At 40.1% G+C, this 24974-nt stretch overlaps 3 protein-coding genes and 1 long non-coding RNA gene across 9 annotated transcripts; 2 read left to right on the forward strand and 2 right to left on the reverse strand.

The window, feature by feature from the left end:
* The first annotated feature begins 1267 nt into the window (after positions 1 to 1267).
* On the forward strand, positions 1268 to 11634 carry LOC115734107 (exocyst complex component SEC10b-like). Of its 6 annotated transcripts, none has more exons than XR_004014599.2 (26): positions 1371 to 1478; positions 1860 to 1955; positions 2052 to 2309; positions 2421 to 2495; positions 2802 to 2903; positions 3057 to 3107; positions 3199 to 3304; positions 4779 to 4898; positions 5012 to 5103; positions 6007 to 6175; positions 6271 to 6347; positions 6466 to 6564; positions 6656 to 6746; positions 6997 to 7082; positions 7159 to 7332; positions 8324 to 8382; positions 8461 to 8584; positions 8705 to 8797; positions 8895 to 9041; positions 9348 to 9445; positions 9704 to 9788; positions 10160 to 10218; positions 10447 to 10545; positions 10626 to 10709; positions 11108 to 11505; positions 11538 to 11634. XR_004014599.2 is itself a non-coding variant. In XM_048286088.1 (26 exons), the coding sequence occupies exons 2-26, from the start codon at positions 1860 to 1862 to the stop codon at positions 11184 to 11186; spliced, it is 2490 nt and encodes an 829-aa protein (XP_048142045.1). In that variant the 5' UTR covers positions 1371 to 1478; the 3' UTR covers positions 11187 to 11550. The 6 variants fall into 6 exon arrangements, 4 of the variants coding, with proteins under 4 accessions (XP_048142043.1, XP_048142045.1, XP_030520553.2 ...); XM_048286088.1 differs by having other exon boundaries at positions 1860 to 1890; positions 1924 to 1955; positions 11108 to 11550; XM_048286086.1 differs by lacking the exon at positions 1371 to 1478 and adding an exon at positions 1268 to 1338 and having other exon boundaries at positions 11108 to 11550.
* Positions 11635 to 13121: 1487 nt separating this feature from the next.
* LOC115734110 (chaperone protein dnaJ 6) lies at positions 13122 to 16449 on the forward strand. Its single transcript, XM_030664697.2, has 8 exons — positions 13122 to 13453; positions 14352 to 14450; positions 14566 to 14667; positions 14979 to 15035; positions 15136 to 15245; positions 15343 to 15425; positions 15775 to 15865; positions 15989 to 16449. Exons 1-8 carry the CDS (start codon positions 13343 to 13345, stop codon positions 16191 to 16193), a joined length of 858 nt encoding a protein of 285 aa, XP_030520557.1. The 5' UTR covers positions 13122 to 13342; the 3' UTR covers positions 16194 to 16449.
* Positions 16450 to 18025: 1576 nt separating this feature from the next.
* Positions 18026 to 18692, reverse strand: LOC115734111. The gene is made up of 2 exons (XR_004014609.2): positions 18528 to 18692; positions 18026 to 18259 (listed from the first exon to the last, which is right to left on the reverse strand). It is a non-coding gene; the product is annotated as an uncharacterized LOC115734111 (long non-coding RNA).
* A 2460-nt stretch (positions 18693 to 21152) lies between these two features.
* Positions 21153 to 23498, reverse strand: LOC115734108 (putative pentatricopeptide repeat-containing protein At3g47840). The gene has a single exon (XM_048286111.1). It carries the CDS (start codon positions 23288 to 23290, stop codon positions 21230 to 21232), a length of 2061 nt encoding a protein of 686 aa, XP_048142068.1. The 5' UTR covers positions 23291 to 23498; the 3' UTR covers positions 21153 to 21229.
* Between the last annotated feature and the right edge of the window lie 1476 nt (positions 23499 to 24974).

The raw sequence follows: 24974 nt of genomic DNA on the forward strand, positions 1-24974 counted from the left end.
CTTGGGTTAGATGTTTTGCCTTAAGGTGCCGTTTAAATGTTCTATATCCGGCTCCACATGTATATTTGTATATTATCCCACAATGTTTACAAACTACATCATACCTTTTTAGACCTATACCAAATCTTTTTATCCTCTCAAAGTGGTCCCATATATCGGATGTAAACTCCCGCTCCCAGCTCTTTTGTTGTTGACATTTATTCGATACCGATAGGAAGATGAAAACTTTCTTAAGTATATTTTTAGGAACACGTTTTGCTTGTGGAGCACATGCATTTTGTATAAATCAATTAAAACTAAATCTTTCACCATAACTAAATAATAAATGTTCAACGGAAATAAATTTACCTAATTCTTCTTTATAAGTTTTTTCATTATAACGAAATAAATGAGAAGTGTTAGGATTGACATATCCGGAAATTTGTTGTTGCTTGGTGTCAATTCCCGCTTGGGTTGGATGTTTTGCCTGAAGGTGCCGTTTAAATGTTTCATATCCGGCTCCACCCGTATATTTGTATATTATCCCACAATGTTTACAAACTACATCATACCTTTTTAGACCTATATCAAATCTTTCTATCCTCTCGAAGTGGTCCCATATATCGGATGTAAACTCTCGCTCCCAGCTCTTTTGTTGTTGACATTTCTTCGATACTGGTAGGAGGATGAAGACTTTCTTGCGTTTGGACTTGCTCCATATTGGGAATAATGTCGATTTTGTCAGCTACATCAACATCGATTCCCCAATCTTCATAATCATGAGGATTAAGAGGATAATCGGATTCCTCCATCTTGCTCTTGTCTTTGCCACTTGATCTACTTCCGCTTGTCATTTTTGAGAGAATTGAGCGGATTGAGAGAATTGAGACAATTTGAGAGAATTTGAGAAATTTGTCTGAAAAAAAGAGAGATGAGAAGTAGTATTTATAATGATTAGAAATTAATAAAGAAAAAAATAATAATAATAAAGGTGGGGGGATGACTGTTGCTGCAACGGTCATCGCATTCAACGAGGATGACCGTTGCACACAATGGCTCTTCCTCTTTTTTTTTTTTTTAAATTTTTAATTATTTTTATCTCGGATTTTTTTTTTGTTTGGTACTGACCCGGAACCGCCGGTTCCGGACCCGGTACAAGTTTTGAGGAACCGTGACCAGGCCCGTATGCCACGGGCCGGTTCCGGTTTGGAACCGCGGGCCCAATTAATGGGCCGGTTCCGGGTCGGTTCGAGCCCAACCCGGCCCGTGGCCATGCGTTCTCCTCCCACTTGAAAGCAGACGTTCTTTAGCCAACACCCTTCAAAACAAGTCGCGCACACCACGTGTTCGACAAAATAGGTCATTCTCTCATTGCAGTTTTCGCAGGAAAGCGGTATCTCCGTCTCTCGATCTGCTCCTACCGGAGGACAGAGGAAGGTGGAATCCATCTGCAGCAATTCTTCATCTCTCTCTCTCTCTCGCTCATCTAGCACGACGAGGTGCCCTTTCTCGTTGATCTTCCTCCTTTTTACTTTCTTATATAATGCCGAGATCGCTCCTGGGTTTCCCTAGCGTTATGTATTGGTTCCAGTTTGTTAGCACCGCTGCAGCTGCTGAATGTAGCCTTCTTTAATCTCGGTTCTGCTAATCTGCCTTGCGCGATGCGGGAATTGCATGCTTTGTTGTTTCAAAGCAGTTTAGCTCAGTTTGAAGCAATGCTCCCTTCATCAGGATTCTCGAGCCATTACCGGGGGAACTTGAGTTGAATTTGATTACTAGAGCTGGAAGTTGTGTTCATTATAAGAGCTTGAAATTTTGTGACTGGACTTAGAGCTAGAAAGTGTGTTCATGCTGATTATCTCTTTTGGATCGTGAATTAGATGAAGGAGAGTAGAGATGGACCCAGGAACGATAGAAGTGCAAAATCTTCATCGGTCAGTTCGCTTCCGCTCATTTTGGACATAGAGGACTTTAAGGTAAATACCGTGGATTCGTGCTTTGCTTGTGTAAATTTTGTATTCTAGAATTGTCTGAGTTTGGTAAACCGGAAATCTATGCTTGCTTCCTTGAAGGGGGATTTCTCTTTTGATGCATTATTCGGTAACTTGGTCAATGATCTCCTCCCATCGTTCCAAGACGAGGAAACTGATTTTGCAGAAGGACATGGTAATGTCATTGCAAATGATGTTTTGCCGAATGGGACTCTTAGAGCTTCAGCTGATGCTGCTAAATCAGCGCAAGGGCTTTCTACTCCTTTGTTTCCAGAAGTTGATGCTCTTCTGACGTTATTCAAGGATTCATGTAGGGAGTTGGTTGATCTTCGAAAACAAGTATGACTTAAGGAAGGAATATCATGTAATTCAACAGTTTGATGCAAATTATTGTATCAGGTTTACTTTTGATCTTCTCCCATCAACCTGAAAACAAGTACTGCATTCCAGGTTGATGGCCGGCTCTATGATCTCAAGAAGGAGGTCTCAGTTCAAGATTCCAAGCATCGAAAGACACTTGCTGAGGTTAGTAGACATGATGTCAAGTATAGCATCCTTTAATAGTTTTGAAGGCCAATTTGAATCCTAAAAAGCACACGATAATCTGGAGTTATGTTGCTCTCCATATTTTGTTTACCAGGGACACGAATTTAAATATCTGGCGATTCTTGAATTTCTTGGTCTGTTGTGCGATGGCCTTGGCCTTTTGTTATTTCCCTGTCGCATGATAGAGCTTCTACCATGTCTATTCCATGTGGCTTTTGTGGACTTTATTATGACCATAAACCTCAGTTGCTCTTAATGTGCTTTGCTACCTGACCTATTTTTCAGCTTGAAAAAGGTGTAGATGGCTTGTTTGATAGCTTTGCGAGATTGGATTCCCGAATTTCCAGTGTTGGGCAGACTGCCGCAAAAATTGGAGATCATCTTCAGGTGAGACTTGGATAATTATGTAGCTGTTTAAATGGCCATTGTATCTGCAGCCACAGTATAAATTTATGTTCGGGGTCAATTCACCCCTGCCCGTTGAAAAGTGAAAGGGGTCTTTTTTCCCCTTGTCTTTACTAACTTAGCATTCTTTATTAGAGTGCAGACGCTCAACGTGAAACCGCAAGTCAGACAATAGATCTTGTAAAGGTGTTTCCGCATGTATTTTATTTGATCTTCCATTGCATGGAGATACCATCTGATAAAGTTTGGTAACATTAATTACTATTGCATAGTGCAGTACCTGATGGAGTTTAATAGCAGCCCAGGTGATCTAATGGAGCTTTCACCTCTTTTCTCTGATGACAGTCGTGTTGCCGAGGCCGCTTCAATTGCTCAGAAATTGCGTAAGTGGAATCTCAGTCATGTAGCATTATAGTGCTTGCATCTTTGTCAATTTTATTTTTGAAATGGAATCCATGAGAAAAGTTTTCTGAGATGCCTTCTTTATTGTTTCAGTGGTAGTTCCCGCTGTTAAAATCATATGATTGGATTCCTGCATGCCTTTTTACATATATGTATTGAAACACACGTTCGTGGGTGTGCGCTATGAGAGAGAGAGAGAATAGTGGCCTCCTAAGTTTTGCTTTTTAAACTAAATATTTGTATGCCAGAAAAGAGAGAGAGAGAGGAGCGACCTCCTAAGCTTTGCTTTTAAACTAAATATTTGTATGCCAGTGTTGTGCTTCTTTTCTAAGGCAACTCTTTCTTTTAATTAGATCTGCCGACCTTCTAAGTTTTGCTTTTTAAACTAAATGTTCGTCTGCCAGTGTTCTCCTTCTCTTCCAAGTAATCTCCTAAGTTTTGCTTTTAAACTAAATATTCGTATGCCAGTGTTGTCCTTCTTTTCTAAGGCAACTCTTTCTTTTAATTAGATCTGCCGACCTTCTAAGTATTGCTTTTTAAACTAAATATTTGTATGCCAGTGTTCTCCTTCTTTTCTAAGGTAACTCTTTCTTTTAATTAGATCCGCCATCATCCCCTTTACCCTGTGAAGTGAGTTCCTCCAGCTCTGTTCCTTTTTGTTGTTTTTCTTTAAGCATGAAGCACAATCAAAATAGTAAAAAAGTAGAAGGGTGGTGTGTGCTACTATCTTGGGTAAGTGGGTTTATAAATTGAAATGTGGTTAGTTAATGGAGAAATGAATGCCCTATCATTGTAAGGAATGAGTATGCTTGAGGCTAGTAAAAAGTCATACATTCGTTTCTCACCAGAAATGGAAGAGGGAGCAGAGGATTACTATGAAATCTACAATGAGTGCTGTTGCCTGATGATGACAACGCAGACTCAAATTAAAAAGAACAAATATTTGCTGAATCATTGAAAAATTGCCCTTGCTTTTGTACATGGAACTTGCGAGCATAAAAAATTATCAAACGAATAGGTTTAACAAGTTGAATAAGGTTAGAGTTGGAAAGGTTTAACCTTCAGAATAGGGATGTCCGATAAAGTTAATGTTTATGTCGTCACTTGTTAAATGATTCTTGCCTTGGATGTGCAGTGATTCAGCTTAGTGCAATTACTCAAGTACATGAAGTATCCTAGTGTTCTCTTGGATTTGGGAAATAAATTTTTGGAGAAACAAAGTCAGATGATCTGAAATTCAGTATCATGCATGAACCTTCTGACAATTTTGTTATACATCACTATCAATTATTATGTCTAGGAAGGTTTTTGTGCCAACACCATCCCATGAAGATGAAAATCAAGCTCTATTGTCCATTTTGGCCATTGAATTCACCTGAAATACCCATCCTGTATTTTTTATCTGTTACCCTCATTTTGAACAAGTAGAATTTACGATATTATTTTCTGGTAAAGGGTCATTTGCTGAAGAAGATATTGGAAGACAAGGCATAGTTGTGTCCTCAGAAGTGGGAAATGCTACTCCTAGCAGGGGCCTGGAAGTTGCTGTTGCTAACCTCCAGGATTACTGCAATGGTATTGTTATTTTTGTAAATTGCTTGATTATTCTAAATATTTCATGGCTAGACAAATATCTTAAAGTGAGATAAATCTAATAATAACTTGTATGTTTTCTGTTAAATCTTCAGAGTTGGAGAACAGATTGCTGGCGCGATTTGATGCTGCATCACAGAGAAGAGAATTGTCGACAATGGGTGAATGTGCCAAAATTTTATCTCAGGCAAATCTCTTTCTACTATCTTCCATTGTCATTGTTCTTGAGTGTCCGCTCATGAAAACATTCTTGTGCTTCCATCGGCTGACTCACAATTGACGTATTACTCCTTGTGGGTTTGTCACGTCTCTATCCTTCAACTTGCCTTCTCATTATCGTGGGACATGTTTATCCTTTCCCTCTCTTTATTGCCTTTCCTATTGATGCTATCTCTTGGGAATTGCTTGAAGATAAACGTAACATACCTTAATTTATTATTCCTTAATAACTTGGTCAGTATTAAAGCATTTGATTTTTAATCACATAAACAAAACTGTCATTATATGGAAACGCTATTACTTCACACAACCATCTTGCTTCATGTCCCAAAGATCTTGGGATACAATGTGAAGATCAAGGACTTTCACATATTTGCATGTTGATAGTATTCATTCCATGGCATCCTGCAATGGGGATTTCAACTTTAAGAAGTATCTTCGGTTTTCTGGTACTGAAATCAAATCCTTGGCAGTTGCCACCATCTATATCATACATGTAAGTATGGACAATAAGCAGAAACACTTATTTAGACGCTGCTACATGATGGATAAGATTAGTTTAGCAACAATTTCACCACTCCTCTAGAATTAAGTGAGTGGTCATTAACAAAAGAAGAAAATCGGTTGCTCAGAGATGTCTCTGAGATATATGCTACCTGCTCTTTTGAAATCTTGATTTTGTTGAACCTTGTAGATTCTAATAGTTCTTGCATTTTTTATTAGCTCCTTGTCATCTACTGCTGCTAGATTTACTCGGATGAACCTGAGATTTTTTATACGGAATTCCAGTCTGTCAAGGGCACTTTTCTTTTTTGATCATAAAAAAAGGCACTTTTTTTTTTAATCTTACCTGCTTGCTTCTGTATCGCAGTTCAACAGGGGAACCAGTGCCATGCAGCATTATGTGGCGACACGACCTATGTTTATTGATGTGGAAATCATGAATGCAGATACAAGGTTGGTTCTTGGTGAGCATAATTCACAGGTGAGCCCAAGCAATGTGGCTCGTGGTCTATCATCCCTGTACAAAGAAATTACAGGTTTGAAGCAGTGGCATAAGTCCTACAACGAGGGTCCTAATTATAGTGCATATTGACATCATTGTTCTTGTTCTTTCTTTCTTATTGTTGAGCAGATACTGTGCGTAAAGAAGCGGCCACCATAATGGCTGTGTTTCCTTCACCCAATGATGTAATGTCAATATTGGTTCAGGTGCTGCAAAACTGTGTCTCCTTTGTAACTCTGTACTTCAATTGTCTCTGACATATTGGATCCTTTTTTTACATACAATCTGTTCTTGAAGTGCTACAAAGATTTTATGTTTGCGCAGAGAGTGTTGGAGCAGCGAGTTACAGCCCTTCTAGACAAAATACTTGTGAAGCCATCTCTTGTAAATTTACCCCCAATGGAAGAAGGGGGGCTATTATTGGTGAGTAGTCACCAGGATGAATGTTATCCTTACTCTTTGTGCGTTTCTAGCAGGAACTGAGTTTTGTTTCTCATCTGCTCTGAGGCTTCAGTACCTAAGAATGTTAGCAGTGGCATATGAGAAGACACAAGAACTTGCTAGAGACTTGAGATCTGTTGGCTGCGGTGACTTGGATATTGAGGGTAATGATTTGATATTAGTATCTTCATTTCTCTGCTGCATTTTTAGAGCTTTCTTCCCAGAGGAAATTATGTATCACTTGGAGAAAAAATATATGTAAAAACGAAAGCATGGTGGTTTTTGTTTGGACTTATCCAAGACAGGACAGCTTAGTTTCATGATGTATTTTCCTTCTAATCCCAATCATTGTCACATATATGTTCAGTTCGTTCCAGACATATTCTAATGGCTACTCTATATTGAATTCTTTAGGCCTTACGGAGTCTCTGTTTTCTTCACACAAAGATGAGTATCCTGAACATGAGCAGGCCTCTCTTGGACAACTTTATAAAACCAAGGTATTCATCAATTTTTTTATTATCCTAATTCAGATTTTTTTTTTCATTAGCATATTTCATACCTTTTGCTTCACAGATGGAGGAAGTACGTGCAGAAAGCCAGCAGCTTTCTGAGTCAACTGGAACAATTGGCCGATCAAAAGGAGCTTCAGTTGCATCTTCCCACCAGCAGATATCAGTTACTGTTGTAACAGAGTTTGTGCGTTGGAATGAAGAATCTATATCAAGATGCACCCTGTTTTCCTCTCAAGTAAAGCCTCTTGCTGACATCACATGCAAAACCAGGCAGTGTCTCTTATGTTAGATCTTAATTGTGGCAGGGGAATAGATTGTAGGCATCCTGGGTATTGATCTTCCGGGACCACTTTGAGACAATAACTAGTTTCTCATGGCCAAAAGATCAGAGTACCTAATGAGCATTAAGACCTTTTGAGCGTAAAGAGATATTTTGAATGTTCGTTTAATACAACATACGTAAGTTGTTCCAAAGATCCCAGTGGCAGTTGTCTGATTACTAAAAAGGGGAGGTCCTTAGAATATTTTTTTTTCCAATGCAATAAAGTTACATAGTGTCTATTTTTCTCTTCTACATCTCCTTTTGTGTGTGGTTTGTGCTGAAGATTGCTCAAAGTAAAATTTTTACAGACGAGAAAGATGCTTTGGGAGAAGATCTTAAGAATAACAAATGAATCAACTATTGTGCATTTTGGTGGTAATTCTCATCGGGAACTTCAATATACACAGGAAGAATTGTGGAAAAAAAAATGCTGGAATATCATCAATGGCACGATAGTGTTTGTTACTTGATTTCTGTGTTGAGAAACACATTGCTTAGTCAGAAGTTTAGTTATTCCTTGTGCGATGATTCCAAGATCTTAAGAATAACAAATGAATCAACTATTGTGCATTTTGGTGGTAATTCTCATCGGGAACTTCAATATACACAGGAAGAATTGTGGAAAAAAAAATGCTGGAATATCATCAATGGCACGATAGTGTTTGTTACTTGATTTCTGTGTTGAGAAACACATTGCTTAGTCAGAAGTTTAGTTATTCCTTGTGCAATGATGGAATCATCTAATTATGAACATTGGTTCTGATTGGTACATTTTCTTATTTATATGCAGCCTGCTACACTTGCAGCTAATGTGAAAACAGTTTTTACTTGCCTTGTGCAATGATGGAATCATCTAATTATGAACATTGGTTTCTGATTGGTACATTTTCTTATTTATATGCAGCCTGCTACACTTGCAGCTAATGTGAAAACAGTTTTTACTTGCCTGCTAGACCAAGTAAGGTCTTTGCCTCCTATCACCTTGCACATTTTGTATTCTCTTTTTCGTAGTACTTATATTGTTCTTGCGATCCAGGTCAGTCAGTACCTAACAGAAGGGCTTGATCGGGCTAGAGACAGCCTCACTGAAGCTGCAGCTTTGAGGGAAAAGTTTGTGCTGGGCACCAACATTAGTCGAAGGGTGGCTGCTGCTGCTGCTTCTGCTGTAATTATCTGATCACAGGCCTTCCATTGGATTTTGTGTCCACTCGCTATGACTATGCACTTTGTTGCATCTCCTTGTGAATTTACTACTCCAATAAAAAAGAGAATGTATTTTATGTAGGCTGAAGCCGCTGCTGCCGCTGGTGAGAGTAGTTTCAGATCTTTCATGGTTGCCGTACAACGCAGTGGTAGTAGTGTGGCTATAGTCCAGCAAGTATGTCCAGATGCTCTTTTCTTTGTGTTGTTAAAATCAGCTGCATGAGAAAATAGCTGCTGATCGATATCTTGAACTGGTTCGAATTCTTTGCCAGTACTTCGCAAATTCAATATCACGGCTCGTACTACCAGTGGACGGTGCACATGGTGCTGCTTGTGAAGAAATGGCGACTGCTATGTCTGGTGCTGAATCTGCTGCTTACAAGGGTCTTCAACTGTGCATCGAGACAGTAATGGCTGAGGTGTGTGTCATTGACTGTTCTATCTGATGAATAGAATTTACATAAAATGAAATTTTCATATCTTATGTGTAACTCCTCCATTAATGAAAAAATTGTGAAGTAGGTTATCCTAGCTCTGCAGGTGGTTCTTGAAATCAGTAGGTGTTTGTTTATAAAATTTTTGCCTTGTAATAAACCGTTCATATTATTTTGACCAAAAGAAAAAAAATACACCCTTCATATTTTATTTTTCTTGCTCTCTTTTCCACATGTTCATCAAACCTAACCCCTCCAAAAATTTCTGGGTTATTCATCACCATCATGCAGGTTGAAAGATTGCTATCAGCTGAGCAAAAGACAACAGATTATAGGTCACCGGATGATGGCATAGCTCCTGATCATCGGCCAACGAATGCCTGCTCACGGTAGGTTCATTTTGATAAAGGTTAGTTCAACTTGTGAGAGTCAAAACTCATGTGAACCTCTGAGAACATTGTTATTGTGTTTGACACGAACCTTAGGAGCAAATAAAGCATGCAAAGCATGCTCATGTCCCATCCTTATTTATTTAGATGACATTCTGTTTCTCCTTCAATCTACTACACTTACAAGAAGAATCTGAAATTTTTGTTCTTGTGAGTTTTTGCGGGCTCATCCTAACATTTCTCTTCTGTACTGACTAGGGTTGTGGCCTATCTTTCTCGTGTGCTTGAAGCTGCATTCACTGGATTAGAAAGTCAAAACAAGCAAGCATTTCTCACTGAACTGGTATCTGCTTTTGTTGGTTCTGAACTAAGCTAGTAGTGTGTCATTTTGTCTTTACATACTTACATACCTTCAAAAGGACTTCGCTTTTATTTCTGAATTTTCCTACATTGCTTAATTGATATCTTTATATTTGCTTTCAAAAAAGTTCAGAACTTTATTGCGAGCCATCCCCATAGGCTCTTCATTCTTGTACATATATGCCCATTTAGGTGTTTATACATAGATGTGGAATCACATAGCCACAAGTTTTGTGAATTGGTCACAAAATGAGCATCTGGACCTTGTTTGACATCAAGCAGTGCCTTTGATTTTTCAGGTTTTATTGAATTGTCAATGTGTTTGGATCTAACTTTCTGATGCTATGAATACAGGGAAATCGCTTGTACAAAGGGCTGCTTAATCACTGGCAAAAGTTCACCTTTAATCCCAGGTAAGTGGCACTCTGTTTGGATCACTTATTTTGAATATTGAATCTTGTCCTGATTCATGCTTTGATGTTTGGCAACATGATGATAGTTGTATACGCTTATCTTTTTTGTGGGGTGTGTTGGCCAGCACATGTGAATGTTGTATTGTCTTATTACTCGAACTGCTTAATTCCGTGTAGACATCTTTCCTCTTCGAAACATAACTTTTTCTCCTGTCTCCTCTTCTACAGTGGAGGTCTGCGGCTGAAGCGTGACATAACCGAATATGGAGAATTTGTCCGTAGTTTTAATGCTCCTTCCATTGACGAAAAATTTGAGACTTTGGGCATGTAAGTCAAAGGCCATTATTCTCCATGATTTGCTCTGACATCATTGTATTCTTAATAACACTACTTTATTACGCTTCCAGCATGGCAAACGTCTTTATTGTTGCTCCTGAGAGCCTCTCCACATTGTTTGAAGGAACTCCTAGCATCCGGAAAGATGCACAAAGGTATATAGAAGCTACTGGCAATACCAAGGAACAAGTAACAATTTAAGTGGATGTCATGGTATTCCTGAAAAGTTCAAAGTTATGCAGTTGTTTTTTATGGATAAATCGCTGTTGGACTGGTGGTCTAGATTCTAGAATACAGTCTCATGATGAGGTGTGCTCAATAGTTGAAAGAGTTACAATGGCAAACCCTTGAATCTGTTTTCTACAGCATGGTGTGGCTGAGAAGTAGATTTAACTCAATTGGTAGTCAAGTAACTTGGTTATGAAATGGTTAAGAAAAGAACTCGGTGATGAGTCTGTTTAGATCTTACTTCTCTCTCTCTCTCTCTCTCTGATTTCTTGAAATGCAAATCACTTTTGCATGAGAGATAACTTTAGTTTGCTTGTAAAAACAGGTTTATCCAGCTTAGAGAAGACTATAAGAGCGCAAAGCTAGCAGCCCGACTTAGCTCCCTATTGCCAAGCTCTAGTTGACAATTGGTCCCCTGTCAATACAGAGTTTACCACCCTTCATCTCTGGTGCTCAATCGGCTGTATCATACTTCCTCAGCTGGATTCTTCTGATAGCACCGATGCGGAAACTAATTTGGGGTAAAGCTGGTGCTAGACTCTTCGGACTTATGTCAGTATTATGTCAGTTTTCCTTTTCCCTTCTACTTGATTGTAAATTTTGGAAACAGATGATTTTTTCCCCCCCTTTTCGTAGCTTCTACTTTATGAATTGCCAATGCATTATTTATTTATTCTTGAGGTGCCGCCAGTCAAGGCAGGAGTCAGTCTGGTCTGGATTGCTGTTGTATATGAAACTCTAGGATGAATGACAAGATATTTTTGAGTAGTTCTTTCTTTTTTATGGACGCAGAGTTATTAGACAGCCGATTCTGTTTTAAGATGTGAGTCTTTTTGCCCCATTTAACTTTAATGTGCTTCAGGATTCCAGAGTTTGGCTTAGTGTATCTGCAATTTTTCAAAGTAAAAGCAAGGAGAATGCTCTTCTACGTCCTTGTAAAGTAAAAGCTGGGGGTGAAATCGTAATGCTCTTTCGATAAATAGAGTGATGAGGATCGTAAACCCGTCAACTTGCACTGGTCACAGATTCGGTATTCCCAAGTGGGGGACCATTTCCTTGGTGTCTTGAGGTGATGTGTTATCATAGTTAGCTGGCGTAGGTGGACGTTACTGGAAACTTGATTTTCTTGTTGGAACCAAGTTCTTTTCGGACGATGGGATTTAACCCCATGAAGAATCGACCCCACCCCTGTTGGATTGGAGACAGTGTCGAGTTCCAAATCGACCCAGTAAAATTCTTGAGAGTTGCATAACGGACCCAATGAAAAAAGAGACAAGAGGAAGGTATGCCGTAGGGTATGCCTGTCGCCTAATGCTTTTGAGGAAGTGAAAACCCTTTTCTGGGCCATTCACTGAGGTTCTGTAGGTTAGGATGGGATTCAGTACTGCATGGGAGCGGACGCAGTGGACATTGACTTTGTCTGTGTTTTTGGCATGTGGCAAGAAGTTAGACGACAGTGATGAACTGTACAATTTGAGATTGCAGCCTTTGTGGGACACGAAGTCTCTTCTGCTCTATTTGTGTAGTAGTACTCGCCTTGTGTTTGAACATTCAACACCATGAAATAGCGTAGGCCAACTTTTGAAAATAATGTTCAGAACTTATCGGAGAAAACAAAAGCGTTTTATGCCCTTATTTAATTTTTTTTTATTTCAAATAATAGCTTGAAGTGATTATGTCAATACTAAAGAAAGTGCAATTTTCGTTCTTTTATTTTTTTATTTTTATTTTTTCCCTCTTTCCTTTGCTAGCCTCGCCGATGCCGGTGAGGGTGAGGGTGAGGGTGAGGGTGGCCCGTGCTTGCTAGATCAGCGAGGGAGCCCTTGCTTGAGGCTAGGGACTTCTACTAGCTCGTTCTTTTATTTTTTTATTTTATTTTTTCCCTCTTTCCTTTGCTAGCCTCGCCGATGCCGGTGAGGGTGAGGGTGGCCCGTGCTTGCCAGATCGGGCAAGGGAGCCCTTGCTTGAGGCTAGGGACTTCTACTAGCCATTGATCGATGAGGCTCAACGATAGCCAAGGAGGGAAGAGGGAAAAAAAGAAAATAATAAAAAAAGGAAAAGAAGAGAAAAGTAAAAAAAAAAAAATCAAAACATTAAAAAAATAAACTCATAATTCTTTTTTTGGCTAAAATCAAATGATGGCCAGCCAAAAGTTTTTATTTGAGATGATGTGATTACTTCATGTCTCATTTAAAATAAGATTTATTTATATTTTCTTATTTGAAAAAAATGAGTGCATTTCATGTTGTTACGTAGAATTTTCCAATTATTAAGCTTAGAGGATAATTACCTTAGACGCGGATGAAGTGACTGGAATCTTTAGGGAAGACGATTTTCAATTCCCAAAACCAATTCACGCCATTCCGGCGGGAAAAAGGAAGGGCGGGCGAACGAACGAAGAACCGCGAAATGGCGGGAACGATCCCCGGCGCGGAAATATTAATCCGAGAAAACCTAGAGAGTAGGAGCGCTTCGGCCTAGTTCCTCTCTTTCTTTCACGGCAAGCAAGCGATCCCTCACCCCATCTCCAGCTCTAGTTTGGCTCCGAGGCCACGCAGGCATGGGGAGGAAGAAGAAGGAGGAGGAATCTAGGGCTCCTCAGGACGACGCAGAGGAGATGAACGACGGGGATCGCGCGGAGTCTTCCGCGGCTGGGATGAGCTTGTACGAGGTGAGCTCGGAAACCCTCGTTCCTCTCTTTTACTTCGTTGCGCGTCTGCAGCGATGGGTTTCCCCTTGGTCATGGTTTTGGATGGACGTGTTATTTGGTACCATTGTTGAGTCCGATTTCGGTGTTCGATTTGTTCCTGTTCTCGAGTTCATCACTCTCGCATGGCGGGGAAGGACAATTAAGGGGCTGCCGCAATCTCCGACAGTCATATAAATTGCATCTGAGATTTTGACCTAAGGTTTTGCTAAATTTTTCATTAGGTTTAAGTTTCAGCGCTATTAACTGCCCACATGGTGTAAGCGGAGGTATTCTTTAGCTGGGAAGATGCAGTATTTGTTTTTCCATTTTAGCTGCTGAGAGGATGCTGGAAACTTTATTCTAGAATTCCGATGTTGGAGATCCAGAGATATGTAGAGCTTAGAAAGGAACTGATCCTGAAACAGAGAGTCGCTTCGCTGGTTCCTTTTCCTAGTTTTCTTTTTCGCATTCTTAGATGGTTAGTCAAAGTGTTCTTGGAGCCTCTGGAACCTTCTTTTGATTGACATGCTGTCATTTCTGATGCTTTGTTCCCACGGAAGCTGGTTACTCCATCCACGAGGCAACTGTGAGGATCAGTTCCTTTTCTTCGGTATTCTTAGAAAGCTTATGATCTGTAAGCAGTCACTAGCCACAGCCTGATACTTCTGGCGAGTTAGCTTCCTCTTTTGTAGGAATGTTGGATGAATAAGGATCGGAAAAGAGGTTATGTTCATTATATCAGGAATGAGAGCGTTCTTGTTACTAGGTTTCTCAATGTTTATTTTCACATCCTATTTAGGAATGCATTTGCCATGTTTTGTAGCTGCTTTTGCTTAAGGGTTAATGGGAGGTTATTCAATGAAGATGCTATGCATTGCAGATTCTTGGTATGGAAAGGACAGCAACTCAGCAGGAAATAAAGAAGGCATACTATAAGTTGGCCCTGCGACTCCATCCTGATAAGAATCCTGGTGATGAGGTTAAGTTAATTCCGATGGCCCCATGTTTTGACAATTGAAATAGTGTGCATGGGGCTAGCTCGTGCAATCTCTAACATCGCTTTGTCATAATTTGTCTTGTTCTTGTTTCATCAGGAAGCCAAAGAAAAATTTCAGCAATTACAAAAGGTGATCTCGATTCTAGGTGATGAAGAGAAACGGGCATTATATGATCAGACTGGCTGTGTCGATGATGCTGTGAGTTCCGCCTGAATCTCTGCACAAGCATAATCACAAAAACCAGGAGAGAATTAAGTCTTTGATCTCTATCCGGCATATAAATAGCTGTGGCAAGCAAAAAGAGGAATTATGTTACTTAGTTGAATATATTTAAGATAGCATAGTTCATTGACTCTGTGCTTTGAGATGGCCTAGCTAAAATGTGACGAATGACGATCAAATTGTGATATACTTCAAGCCCGAGTTTAATAGTTAAGATTATTGAGCAATTAGAGTTTTCTTCAATTATTGCAAGTTTTTTTTCTCACATCTATCTTCCTGCTACTTAGGACCTTGCAGGGGAAGTCGCTCAGAATCTGCATGAGTACTTTAGAGCTGTATACAAGGTTGCTCAGTTCTATCTGGAATGACATCTTTCTGATGTGAATGACATTCTCTTGCATGAATATCTCTATGTTTGAAGTTATCTGACACTGCATCATCCAGGTGGTTACTGAAGCAGACATCGAAGAGTTTGAGGCAAACTATAGAGGTTCTGATTCTGAAAAGAATGATCTGATTGATCTGTACGAGAAATTCAAGGGTAACATGAACAGGTGGTGTTGATATGTCCTTTTTCCTTCTTTTTTCCCTTCCTTGTAGATGCCTATCTGACATCAAAGTGTGTGACATCTTTTGTACTTTTTCCTTCAGACTTTTCTGTTCGATGCTCTGCTCAGATCCTAAGCTTGATTCCCACCGCTTTAAGGATATCATCGATGATGCAATAGCAGCAGGTTGGTTGTTTGACAATTTGATCTCTTCTTGACTGTTAGATTTACTATCAAACCTCAGTCAGAATTTGAGACTTCAAGCAAGGCTGGGGCTTCATCGTGTTTTATAGAGCTTAGTAACGCTGAGGTTAAGATGTCGAAAAAATGCTTCCACAATGATAGTTTTTAGCACTAGGTGCTCATTTACTTATTATGGAAAGCAGCCTATTTTTCTGTCTTTTTATGGTTCTAAGCACTGCTGGTCTGAGGATACTGGTCTTTTGTAGCTTAGATCTTATGTGTACTTGGTAGTGTAGTGTACACTATTCTGCTACTGTGCTTACTGCATGCTCTGTTGCTCTGTGTCCTACAGGAACGTTGAAGACAACCAAGGCGTATCAGAAGTGGGCAAAGCAAATTTCTAAAACTGAACCACCTACAGATCCTCTTAGAAAGAGGGGGAAGTGAGTGACACAGCTGCACTGGGCTTTCTATTCATATTTTTTGTTTCGATTTCTTCACTGTACTGTTAGTAGCATATTCTTCTTTTGAATTGGAACACTAACCTTTGTTTCCCATTTCGATAGAGCGAAAAAGAAGTCAGACGATCTTCTCACAATTATATCTCAGCGCCGAAGTGAAAGAAAGGAGCATTTTGATTCCATGTTTTCATCTCTGGTGAATAAATATGGTGGGGGAACGCAGGGTTCAGAACCCAGTGAAGAAGAATTTGAGGCTGCAAGAAAGAAACTTGAGAGCCGGAAGTCTGCCAAAAAGTCCAGGCAGAAATAACAGGAACATGTGATGTAGCTCTCTATTGGATTAACCCCATGTATATAGCTTTTGTTGCTTTGAGCACTCTCTTATGCTCCTAATTTATGTCGCCAAAATTGGTGTGCGTTTTCAGATGACAGTTGCTCAATGCACTCTCGTTTGTTTGCCTGTTTTTCTGGCAGTGCAAGAACTAGATTTGTCGTAATACTGGAAATTTGTCCGATAAAGTATTTATTAGTGCAAAATAGGTGGCCTCTCTGAGCAACTTTTGGCATTACTGAGATGCATCTAGGCTGAATAGGTTTAAGGATTTAATGAGATGCATCGAGTTACGGGAACTTTTCTTTTCGTTCCCAATTGGGATTAGACTACTTTTCTACTAAATGGCTGATCATTATGCTGCTATTGGGCGGGGAAATAAGATAAAACGATATTTTCTCCACGGTTCATTCCATCGTTAAAAAGGATGATTTGATGAGTATTGAGGAAAGGCGGAGTGCTCCCCTGCCGATTCGTAGTCAGCAACTTCTAAATGAAGAAGAGAAACTAGAGAAGATCGAGTTTTGGATTATGAATTTGGTTAGCTCTCAATTCTGCTTTCTTGATTTCATTAATACCGCCTGTTTAAAGTCAGTCTATTGCATGAGGTGATGGCATGACTAGAGAACGAATTGTAGTGAATACTATGTGAACATAAACTGAAAATACGGTTGATAAGTCTCTAGAGATTAGTTGAGTTGATGAGGTGATTGAGGACTTGCACGTGGCCCGTCACTTCTGGGATAATTGTCCAAAAATCCTAAAATTATGGTACGGTGGCCAATTTAATTTTAAACTTTTCTATTGTATCAATTTAATCCTAAATCTTTTGACTATTCGTCAAATTAGTCTTAAACATTTCAATTGTGTCAATTTAATCCTAAACCCATTATTTGGATAATTGTCCGGAAGGACTATGTTGACAAAATCGTCAAAAGATTTTGGACTAAATTGTCACAATTGAAAAGTTTAGGAAAAAATTAGCAAATCTTCAAAAGTTAAAAATTAAATTAGCACAATTGAAATATTTATGATTGAATTAGCTTTCGTACAATAAGTTTATGATTTTTTCAACAATTTTCGTTGATACTTCCAATTCCAATTCGATATTTATGTTATCCTTAAATAGAGGGGGGATGTGTGTATGATCTGGTGAGCACAAGACTTGCTCAACATACTTTGACTCGTTGTCATAAAACAGTGAAGGCACATTCGAAGTATGTTGCATATCCAATTTCAAATTGGGTCTAGAGAAATATAAGACTGAATGGTTTTATTTGAATGTATTAATCGAGCCAAAAGCTCGAATCTCTTTGTTAGCTTGACAAGACATAACTTGTTGATGCTTCCCGCAAAACAAGGGGGCATCATGCAATTTTAAGTTGCGCCAATCTCTCAGATTCGGAGACGGATAAGGTCAAAGCTTATGTGATCCAGCCGAAATTATCAGCACAATGTCTGGTCTAATCAGATAGCACGCGATCAAGATTTGAATATAATGCTGTGGCCCCATCTCGGGGTCAGAAGCAATGTGTCCTACTTGACTTAGCTGGGAACAATTGAAACGAGAACTAGTATTTGACTGCGTGCCCAGGACAAGGACGATCAGCAAGTTGGGAAATGGATATCCGTTGTGTGCAGCTTTTGTTTGCGGAGCCTAGGCCAGTTCACATGCTGAAATGCATGAGAGACGATGTGCGTGCTTAAGATTTGCCAAATCTTAATTAGTTCTTGCGACTAGAATGACATCATCCATCTGAGATTCCGAGTGGCGAGGCGGCATGTTGTTAATGACACAAATACCGAACCCAGCAACAAATAAATTGCGTTATCATGAGCTGTGTTGCAATATGCTTCCTACGTGAGAAAATGTCCTCGATACTACGCTTCAAGACATGAGCCAACTGCCCTGCCGTGCTCACGGGAAGTCAGACTAGCATCAGACAAGTCTTTTAAGACCCTTCAACGCAGCTCCTGCGTTCTAAGATATTATTGATTTTTTATCGCCTTGATGATGGGGTTTCCTTTAGCGGTAGCATCCTGGCCTGTAATCAGCAGGGCAGTCATGGATATCCGAATAGTGACGCTATCTTAGGGCCACATGCACAGGCCAAAGGTCTATCTTTAATCGGTTCATGAGATTTGTAATTATCGCATGGTCTCTGGTAGCCGGTTTTATCACCCGTGCTCCTGAATTATAGAAAAAAGAAAAGTTGCAGCCCCTGCAGTTGAACTCGATTAAATCCACCTGTCTTCATCATGCGGAGCACCCATTAGGTCCAATAGTCTTGAAGAACAATACAGGTGAATTACCAGTTCAAGTGGGTTTTGGAAAAGACCCGGTTGAGAGGACTTCAATGTCCACCGCACCCCTTCCACAGCCCCTGCACCAGCATCCGTGTCCTCTTTCCCACTCGTGCTAGAGCTTCCCGTGACAACGCTGCTACCAGGAGAAGCTGCAAGCTTAGCTTGTTCTTGCCTCAGTTATTGATGGAAAGGATGGGGCCTCTTGGAGTGTGGTATCCTAACTCGCTGACAAGATTCCTATAGCTTCCAGCTCCTGCAGTGAGATATCTTTTGACGATGAAACACAAATATCCATTTCTTGCCTTCTCGGACAACCAGATGACACAAAATCAATTCCATTAAGGAATGTATAATGAGGAAAAGCTTCCAGGCATTTTCAGGTTAGATTTAATGTGAAATGGCAGGAGTCATCAGAAGAACCTGGATAAGTTAGGGGGCTGACGAGATCCTTTATCCTTCTCTGAGAGAGAGAGAGAGAGAGAGAGTAAACAGGGGCTTCTGGATTCTTAAACCATATCAAATCAGAGTGAATTCTTTCGTTGGCATAATCATTAATAAAGGCCCCTTTCACAAAGACCATTGAGAGGAAGAAGACAAGAAGTCAAATGAGTTTCTAACTGCTCCCAAGCACAAGAGCACAACAACTTTGACATGATAACTAAAAGTTCGCAATAAAGCATCAACACAGGTATTGCTAGCACCTAACAGAATATACCTAGAGCGTGCAAGCTGATAAACAAAAAGACTGTGGACCCAACATAACAAATGGATAGCAAAAGCAAACAAATATTTCACAATGCCCTACTTCTCACTCAATCATTCTTGCAACTATGCTTTGCGACAGCACAGACAATTGCCTTGTCAGTTTGAATTTTATAAGCTAAGAAAAGGTAAGTCCTTGCTTATTGTCATTCCCTAGACTCTCTTGCATTCTAAAAACATCAACACAATTATTAGGAATATCTTTCTGTTGAATATTTTTCCTCATAGTTTGTTTAACCAGAAGCAGCTGTTTTTGGCTTCTTCTTTTTTCTTCAAGATTCCGTGATTGAAATTACTATGTTTTTTAGTCACAAAATTTAACTCTACCAGAAAAGGAACAACAGCTACGGCAACAACTCATGGTACATTATCGGCACGGCCTGCCCATAAATGGCCCTAAACTCAAGATGATGAAAAAAGAAAGCACATATATTGTCGAAAACACGAGGTAAGCAACTTCAATTTGTATTTCCCCTAAACTTCATGAAGCAAGAGCCACTCCAGTCTCTTCCTCCCCACATGCCTCCTCGACAATATCACACAATTTATCCCAAAGAGTCCAACGCCCTACATCTTAGGATGGCAATTGCACCCCGTTCACCTGGTGTCACCTTTCCTCCCACTTGAAAGCAGATGTTCTATCGCCAACAGCCCAAAAAGCAATAAATCATGCTAATCATCATCTAACAAGTCGTGCACACGACATCTTCGACAAAATAGGTCAGTCTAGTCAGTATTTAGGGAATCTATTAAAAATTAGAGAGGGGCAACCGGGATCTTGTGTTAAGAAACACATTCTAAGAAATTTGAAGACCCAAAATTCCCACATGAATTAATATGACAGTAAATCACCTCCATTTTAGGAACCAAAAGAGTACAGTAGAGTCTGTAACATCATCAGTGAAACCGCAGGTTCTTGCTACGGTAAGGCCATGGCTTAAAGCTCTTGGAATATAGCTGAATCTTTGTATGCGTCAACAGAAGCTGTGTCATCAAACAACAAGCATTGAAGCCATAGGCATAATCAAGGCTTACATACAGGATCATATATATTCCTCTAGATCTTACAAAACAATCACCTGCTTCTACCCGGACATGTAAACATGCTTGGTGTATGAAAATGGCTAAGAGAAAAGGCAATGCAAAATGCTTCATTTTCAAAACTCCTCTTGAAAACCTGCAAATACTAAATCATGACAAATTTTTAAGCAGAGAAGGCAGAAGATTGGGGGTATTTGAAAGGAGGAAATGGACTTAAGCTTCATAGTGATTGCACATTTTAATGGAACTATCTTTACTTTATGGGACGAAGGTGAGATCTGTCTTTTTATGTCTACAGCAAGAAGCAGAAAGATAATGGATGACAAATTTGAGATCGTGTTTATTGAGACAATATTGGGACACGTGTAAACTACCTAGCTAGAGTAAAGTGATTAGTGGAGATGTGATTGTAATTGGAACTGTGTGGTCCAAGAAACGTCATTTACTGTATATCAAGCATTTTTCCAAGACCAAGACAACTATGTGCAATACACCTTCTTCTCATATCTAATTTGATTGGAACTCTTCTACCGGTATATGGACAACACTATGCGGACTGATGGGCTTATCGGCCTCGATCATTATAAAGGAGGATGCTACCACTTTGAGCCTGTTGTTGGAAAAGAAAATCAATATACATTTTATGTAGCTTACTATGTTACTAATATATAAAATAAAAAAACACACACACACAGATGACTTAAGCAACATCAATGATCGTAAATCACATGCTCTAAGAGTAAGACAATCATGAAGAATGAATGCACCCTTCTCTTACCTGTTGTTGGAGAGCATTGTTGGGCAACCTCAACTTTTTTCCATTAATCCTTTTCTACGGCCGACTCTGCTAATTAACGAGAATAATTAAGATAAATCCAAACAGAACAATGTAAGGACGCTACTCTTCAGTCCTCAATATCATACACGAGTGAAACCACATCCTGAACAGAAGTTTCTTGCGAGCAAAGAAAATTCAGAACACCATATAGTTCCTCACTATGCGAATGAGACTGGTCACCTGCCGCAAATGTGGACACACAGTCCTTAACCATAATCCAAGACCATCCAGGCTCTTTAGTTACTCCTTTTGACTTCATCATTTTTCTCATTTCCTCTGCGTCAGTCCACCGCTCCTTGGCAGAGTAGACAGTAGCCAGGGCAATGTGAGTTCCTGCACAATTTGGGTCTAACTCAAGAATATGCTCAGCGATTCGCCTTCCACGGTCCACATCACCATTGATGTTACATGCTCTCAACAAAGTTGACCAGACAACATCATTGTGTTCATATGGCATTCTTTTGATCATGTGTTCTGCCTCGTCCAACCTTCCAGCTCGGCAGAGAAGATCAATCATGCAGCCATAGTGTTCTCTTGAGGGATTAATTCGTTGTTCCCTGCTCATTGAATCAAAATAGTTAAAACCGAGATCGATTAGTCCAGCATGACTACATGCAGTAAGAATGCCAATATACGTCACGGGATCTGGTCTTAACCCAACACTAGCCAGCTTCTCAAACAAATCAATTGCTTCATGGCTGTAACCATGTTCTGCATATCCATTAATCATTGTTGTCCACACCACAATATCATACTTTGTTGCCGCATCAAAGATTTTATATGCTTCTTTTATACTCCCACACTTGGCATACATATTAATCAAAGCACTTTGTATCGTAGGTGCCTGTTCTAGACCCAAGGACAGGACAAGAGCATGAAGTTGCATCCCTTGCTTGAGAATAGCCATATTACTGCACACGGTAAGAACAACTGCAAGAGTTGACTCAGTGGGCGTGAGTCCTTCAATCCTTATCCACGACAGAAGCTCAAAAGCTTCCTCACCGCAACCTTCTTGAGAATACCCAGTGACTATAGTATTCCACGAAACAATGTCTCTCTTGGTGATTTCGTGAAAAATAGTTAGTGCTGAAGATAACTGGCCGAGTTTTGAATACATGCTGATTATGGAGTTTGCCACTGGCAAGGAATTTGAAAGACCTTTGCACAGAACTTGAGCATGTAATTGTTCCCCACATTTAGTCCTTGAAAGACTAGCACATGCAGAGATAACTGCTCCATATGTGTATTCATCAGGAGTGGCATCAGATCTTTTCATCCTTAAAAATGCTTCAAATGCAGATTCTTCCATACCCATCTGAATGTATGTTGTGATTATAGTCGTCCATGACACTACATCCTGCGTGGCCATCCTTTCAAGTAAGTGCACAGCATTGTCAAACTTCCGACACTTGTTGTACATTGTGGCAAGTGAATTAGCCACAAATGAGCTCGCATCAAATCCTTTCTTGATTATCTGTGTATGTATCTCCCTCCCACAGCTCAAAGCATCAAGATCAGCGCATGCCTTCAAAATAATAGCAAATGTGTGCCCGTTACATTGCACTTCTGACTTGCACATCTCGGCGAAGCAGGACACCGCCTCCCTACAGTGGCCACAGCTAATAAGTCCATTTATCAGAGCAGTCCAAGAAATAACATTCTTCAGTGGCATCTCATCAAATATTCTATAACCCAGCTCGATTCTGCCGGCTTTTGTGTACATGTCAAGAAGGGCACTTCCTACGTAGAGCGAGTTTGCCTCCCCCGTTTTGATGGCATACCCATGTACTGACTCGCCAAGATTCGGGTTCATAACGAGCGTGCAAGCCTTGAGCAAAAGGCTGAGCACGAAATGATCTACGCGGAGCGCTGGCTGAACGCGCATAACGGAGAACAAAGCAAAAGCTTCGGAGATATCCATGGCGCCAACATACCCAGAAATCAGGGTGGTCCAAGATATCTCGTCTCTGCGAGGCATACTGTCGAACAGTGAGCGAGCATCACCCAAATAACCCGTCTTGATCAGCTCCCTCAGTCGGGTGTTGTATTGAATTACTGTCATGCGACTTGAGGTTGAAGGAGAGAGTCTCCTGATATGAGGCCGGGCCCACGATATCATCTTCGCCATAGGGGAAGACTCGATAGCGACGCAATCTCATCTTCGCTGGGAGCGCGCTCTTGCGCTCCTAACAGATGAAGCCGAAGTAGGCGCGCGGTTGATTTTCCCGCCTTCGTGTAGGATAGATTTCCTCGATGCACTCTCGTTTCGCTTGCTCATCCCGTGGCAGTTCCGAGCACTGGATTTGGCAATCACTAGCCCGATCGCCAATCCTAATCGAAAGCCCTTGGGCCGCATTCGGGAAAAGGCCTTTGGCCCAAAGAAAATATCGTCCGGATGAGCTCCGGGCTTTGAGCATTCTCGGACCATGGATATATTTTTCCTTTCTTCAAACTTTACTATCGCAAAACTTATTTAATTTCGGAAATGCCCTCACCTCGCACGACGTCGCCGGCGAAGGCCTCCGACTGCCGGCTGCCTAAGCGCTTTGCCGGTTTGAGCTTTTCCAAACAAACCCCCCAAAAAAAAAGCAAGAATTCTTTACAAAGCGTGATTTTTTCGGATACCGTTTAAATTAAAGTTACTTCCCAACGCACTTTTAAATTACGGTTTATCAAATATCATTTGCATTTCGATGCACCCCTCTGACCTGAACTCCTTTGCATTTTCTCGAAAAGTTGGCGGAAAAGCCCAATCAAGCACAATAGTCTATCCACCAATGACGTCACCGAGTTGTGCAAATCGGTCCAAACTACATGATGCACAACGATAACATACCCCTTTGCACGTACGGTGCTTCTTATAATATTGACATCTTATATGCTTTGCCAAATCCAAAAAAATAAATAAAAAACAAATAAAAATAAAAAGGACATCTCACAAGCTTTCGCTTTATGTGGAAATCAAACATCCCTCGCCCATCATTTCTACAGCATTTGTCCCCCACTTTCATGAATTAACCAATCCTCCTCCTCTTTGTATTATAATGCGGCTATAAAAAAATTTCCTTCTTTTTTTTTTCCATTGACCAAAAAAAAAAAAAAATCTTTCCTCTTTTTTTTTCCATTAATTTTGATAAATGCATTTAAACCGGTTCATCCACAGTGTATCGAGTAAGACTTTGCTATGAACATCGCGGGACTGGTCTCAAACTTGCTCAGAGTGAAATATGCTACGATTTCAATATGAAATATGCCACCGTCTAAATTAAATGCTTTGCCAATCGACGGATTGACTTTTCAATAGTTAAAATAATCGACGAATTCTTCACTGAAGTCGTGTCTAGAAGAGAAGTGTTGCGCATCGTGCAGGTAGCAACAAAGTTCAAAGGCGGTGTGAAGGAGATCGGCATGCCGTATCCTTAATTAGTTTACTTTAAGTGAAAGTCATCAAAATCTTCAAATTATGCCTACTTTGATGCTTTTATCCTCTCTTTTTTTTTTTTTTTTTTGTGACCCAAAAAATCTCATACTTGCATATGTGTGACACATTTACCTTCTGTCAATATTTCGTCTATGTTATAATGAGTGTAATTTTTATTATTTTTTTGGCCTTTTTTTTTTCGGGTACTAAAAGACACATGGCTAGAAATCATTGCAACAAGAGGGAGATGCAATGGAATGTCGCCTCGCCTGTTCTTGGCAATCGCGAGAAAAAGGGTGCGATGCGGCCATTATGAGTAATGATCTGTAAAATGGGGCGAACACAAATCGAAAGACTGCTAATGGTCCCCTCAAAAACAAGTCACGGCCAC

Source organism: Rhodamnia argentea, chromosome 10 (assembly GCF_020921035.1).
Source record: "Rhodamnia argentea isolate NSW1041297 chromosome 10, ASM2092103v1, whole genome shotgun sequence".
In the NCBI taxonomy this organism is placed as follows: domain Eukaryota; kingdom Viridiplantae; phylum Streptophyta; class Magnoliopsida; order Myrtales; family Myrtaceae; genus Rhodamnia; species Rhodamnia argentea.